This window comes from Sceloporus occidentalis, unplaced genomic scaffold (assembly GCF_023333645.1).
Source record: "Sceloporus occidentalis isolate IW3139 unplaced genomic scaffold, rSceOcc1.0.p SCAF_579, whole genome shotgun sequence".
Taxonomy (NCBI): Eukaryota; Metazoa; Chordata; class Lepidosauria; order Squamata; family Phrynosomatidae; genus Sceloporus; species Sceloporus occidentalis.
In genome coordinates, this window is record NW_028317559.1 from 1 (window position 1) to 4,850 (window position 4,850).

At 52.1% G+C, this 4,850-nt stretch overlaps 1 protein-coding gene across 1 annotated transcript; it reads left to right on the forward strand.

The window, feature by feature from the left end:
• Positions 1–391: 391 nt before the first annotated feature.
• On the forward strand, positions 392–3,868 carry LOC149271053 (armadillo repeat-containing protein 5-like; the record flags this gene model as incomplete). The annotated part of the gene is made up of 5 exons (XM_089507668.1): positions 392–1,208; positions 1,420–1,476; positions 1,746–2,398; positions 2,485–2,617; positions 3,103–3,868. Coding segments are annotated over 5 exons (2,426 nt in total), but the record flags the coding sequence as incomplete, so codon positions are not given.
• Positions 3,869–4,850: the final 982 nt, after the last annotated feature.

The window sequence follows — 4,850 nt, forward strand, 5'->3', positions numbered from 1 at the left end:
GAGGGACCATTCAAGAAGAGCGTAGGTGGTCCTGCATAAAGCATATTTAAATCAGTGACAGTTCCGGTGTGCGTTGCGCGGGGGCTGAATGCCGGCTTGCTGATTCGGCTGCGCTGGGGCCGGCGCCGCCTGTCGGCTTGCTGATTCGGCTGCACGGGGGGGGCGGTGCCCCCACAGTGAATTCAGAGACTCCTGATTTAGTGAATAGGCCCCCATGGGGTGGGCACATACATTTTTGTATCTCAGGCTGCACCCATTTATTGCTCATGAGGCCAGGTTGTTTTAGGCCACATTCTTAGTGCCCTTTCTCACTTACCCCATGGCATGATATTCCTACCCCTCTACTGATTTTCCTCCATTAGTTTTTTCCGTGTGTCTCTCTCTCTTTCAGGTGCCGTCTCTTCGATGATACATGTCTTACAGAGCTCCCAAGACGCCGATTGTCTTCAGAGCTGCCTACGAGCTCTCCGTATTCTTGGGACCAGTCATTCACACCGCCTGTCCATCTGCCAGCAGGGTGGGCTGACTCCCTGCGCCTCCCTGCTGTCGTCCGCGGAGCCCGGTTTGGTTTGCGCTGCCGTCCGCGCTGTCTGTGAGTTGAGCAGAGGATGTTCTCTGGACTGTGCCGAGCAGCTGAGCCCCGCTGTGCCAAACCTGGTCCTGCTAGCAGGCGGGGAGGAGGTGAAAGCGGCCGTGCGCCAGGCGGCTCTCGGGACTCTGTGTAACCTGTGCAGTCAGGGTGCCCTGCGTCCCATGCTAGGCAATGCCGGCACGGTGCAGCTTCTGATACACGAAGCGAGGGTTCAGCGTTCAGCCCCCACGCGCTGTCTCCCTGTTCTCAAAGCCCTGTGTCTTTGCTGCCGGGAGGCCCTGAACCGCCGTCGCCTGCGTGAATTGGGTGGCTTGGAGCTTATGTTGGATTTTTTGCGGGACCACCAATATCGCTCGGTACATTCTCGAATTATTGCTGCACTCTTGCACTTCTGCCATGACACGGCAGCCCTAACATTGCTGGGTTCTGGGGGGCTGGCTGCTTTGCTGGCTCAGAGACTGGAGGAGTTGGCGCGGCCGGCCGGTGCGGTGGGAGATGTGCCTGCAACAAGGATAATTGCAGAAGAAGAGGAGGATAAAGCTTCAACGTCCTTCGATTTCCCTCCAGAGCCAAGAAATAAGAAACTCTGTGAAGTTGCATCTGAGGACAGGCTAAGGTATGAAAGTGTTTGGGCTGCTGCCAGCTCAATGTCCCGCTGTGAGGTCAGGGTCACGCACTCTATCTGTGCAGTGGCATAGCGCATATAACCGCATAACAGGACTAAAGAAAGTTGGCGTGTCCTGTGTGTGGGACTGTTCTATGTATTGTAAGCGTGCATGTTTGCCCTTTACAATGTGTTTCTGAATGCATTATCCCTCTGTTAGCAGGACCACCCGGGCAGACAGCAGGTGCTGCGCCCCCGCGATCACAACGATTGTGGCAAGGTGGGGGCGTTTTTTTGAGATGACGCACCTGGTACGTCCTGGTCTCCAGCTACCATGTAACCATGGCGTACCAGGTACGTCCCGGTTTCGAAGGGGTTAAATGAAGGGGCCCCTGTACTAGTAGTTTTACTGTCAGGCTCCAGAAAGGCTCTTCCTCAATGTCTGCTTAGTCTGTTCTTGCTTGCCCTTAGCTGTGTGCATTGCTTGCGTGTTCCGTGCAGCTCCTGGGGGTCTGGTTGGTTATGTGACTGTTTAATTCTACTTGCCAGGTCGTGGCTGTTATCTGAGGGCTATATCTGCAGCTTGGACGACCTCTCCCCCGAAGGGCCTTTGGACCCTGAGAGCAGAGGGCCCCTTGTGTCAGAAGAATCAGCCGTTTCTGGAACAGTTTCCTCGGCTCTCGCTCATCAGTCTTCCAGCACAAACTCAGCGTCTTCCAGGCTGGGCAAAGAAATTCAGTTAAATAGCCTTTCTGGAGCGGAGCAGAGGCCAACCTTCTCCCCTACATCTTCTAAGCCTGATATGCCTATTACCTCAACACTGGCTTGTCAGTCTCCCCTTCAAGAAATTTTGGGTTCCCGATGGCCCTTGGGGCCCCGCTCCCCTCTCCCAGCTGAGGTTTGGGGTCCAGAGTTCCCTGGCCTGTTGCTCTTATCTCGCCTCTCTCAGCTTTCGGACTCCAGCCCTTCACTGGTGTGTCCCCAGGTCTTGAAAGGGCTCTTGACTTATGTTACCTGCCATCCACGCCCTTCACCTCGGGCAGCTCGGCTCCTGCAGGACCTGACCTGTGACCCTTCGTGTCTGGAGGCTTTTATCCGCACCGGCACTATTTGCACCCTCAGAGCTAGGCTGCTACTTTGCGAGTCTCCTGAAAATGATAGCGAAGAGTATAACCGACACGCAGAGACAACCAAAGAGCTTGGTAAGAGGGAATTCCGTTTGCCTCTCTGTCCTTGTCGCTCTCTGTACTGTTGATTCCGCGCCCTCACGCCTTCCTTCTTCTTGCAGGTCACGTTCTTCTCAGAAACCTGTGTATCCAGGCAGAGTCGCCCTTTGGCGTTGGAGCCGTTACTCACATGTTGGTGTCTGGTCCACAGGCTGATAGGAGGCAGTGTGCCCTGTGCCTGCCATTTATTTACAGGTGAATCGGACCATCGTTTTTACCCTATCAAACTTGTCTCAAACACTCTAAATTTCCTCCCTTCCTGGTGTCCAGCCACACGGCCCTCTTTTTCCTTGCTTAACTTGATTTTTTTCCTAGCACTTTTTCTCCCTCTTCCTTCTCATGGTGAAGCCGCCTTTCCATCTTGTTTCTCGAATATCGCCGATATTCAGTTGTATTGTTCTATTACTTGCTGCATGCAAAGCACATAGACTTTCTCGGCATCTGTTTGTGCTTGTCGCCCCCATTTACCCATTAAACACCAGTGCACTTGCGCTCTGTACAACTGTAGAAGCCTACAGTCTAAGGGCAGGTGAGCACCATTCTCCACCTATTTCTAACCATTCCTCAGTGGCACAAAGCAACCGTGTTGCTTGGTGATTCTTCCTGCCCCAGGCCTTCATGCATACCGCAAAACACTGCAGTCACTTCCATCACTAACTCTGCCTTCTCAACCCCTGTAGAAAGGACTCTCCCCACCGCCGGCTGCTGCTTGATGGAGCCCTTCGTCTGATTTTGGAGCCTCTAATGTTCTGTATGGATCCAGTTTTTTTCTTCCATGCTTCGGAATGTCTCTCTGCCCTCGTATCCCTTCAGAATTTACCTGCACCTTGCTTGCCACCTGAGCTTGTTACCACACGGTGCTGCTACCAGGACCTTTTGTCTAAAAGGGGCTCAGATGTGGTGTTTGTGCTGGATGGTGGAGAGCGTATAGAAGGAAACCGCAAGGAAGTGACTGGAGCGTGCGAGGTTTTCAGAGCCATGCTAGGAGGCAGCTATGTTGAATCTCAGCAGCGGGAGGTCTATGTGCAAGAGGTACCTCCGTGTGCCTTCATTCCGCTACTCCATTATCTTCATGGCTGTACAGAGAGAGCTCTGTGTCCTACTCTCCAGGAACTGCCGGTACCCACGCCAGGCCAGGATCTGGCTCACTCTCCATTAGGATTTACTCTGGCTGCAGCTGGGCGATTTCTGCTGCCTGGTCTCCAGCAGGAGCTGGAGAAGTCTGTGCGAGAGAGTCTGCTGAGTCTGGACACTCTGCCATCTGTGTATTGTTTTGCCGAGACACATGAAAGTGCAGCTCTTAGGAGAGACTGTTGCGTGTATCTGCTGAGGGGACCTCACCCGCCTCGTAAGAGGGCATCATCGCTCTTCCAACTTTGCCAAAGAGCACAAGACAAGCATCAGTTGGCTCTTCTCCTTGAAGATGTTGTGCTACAGAGAAACTGAGTCATTTACACACCATTTGTGTAGCTGCACAGTGATATTACTTCAGTGGGTATCTCCTTACTGCCCTCCCACGGGACATTTTCACCACTCTGTCCATAGTACCGAACAGCAAAATGATCATCCACCTGCTTCCAAAATGACAACAGCCTGGTTCTGTGTCTCCTCTGAATACCACCCACTCTCTCTCCCACTCCCTGCATTCTGTCAGATCCTCTCCAAACCACGCCTCTCCATCACCTACACAATGTCTACTCAATACCATCACCTACCCATCGTCGGTCCTTTCCCAGCCACTCCTCAGCAACACCATCACCTACTTGGTGTCCATCCTCTCTGAGCGAACACCTACCCAGTATCTGTCCTTTCCCATCTACTTCCCAATAAACATGTGCCCATCCCCTCCCGCATACTCAATACCAACACCTATTCAGTGCCTATCCCCTCCAATGTACCCAATACCAACATCTACCCAGTGCCTATGCTTTCCCGCATACTCAATACCAACACCTACCCAGTGCTCATTTCCTGCAATGTACTCAATACCCAGTGCCCATCCCCTCCCATGTACTCAATATCAACACCTACCCAATGTCCACCTTCTCTCACTTCTTCTTCTATTGCACTTCAAATACCCATTAGCTGAATGTCTCTTCTTTTGCGCTTTAACCGCACTTCCTGTTCTCCTTCCGGGTAATAAAGATCACTGTTTCAGGGTAACCCATATTGGGCACAAATAAATCTTGTGTTGAACATAGACTATGACCTGTGGTTTTATAGCCTTTTTTTTTTTTTTTTTATTGGTCTTGCATTGCGTGCGCACTGCATATTTTAAGTCATTTCTTCGTCTGTGTAGAGTTGCAATCCAGTATATGCTCGCCATATATACTAGACTGGGGCCTGGGCTCCCTTTATGTACCGCATTGGGATGTGGTGCCTGCTCACCCTATATACTATATGCTCGCTGTATATTCTGGACTGGGGA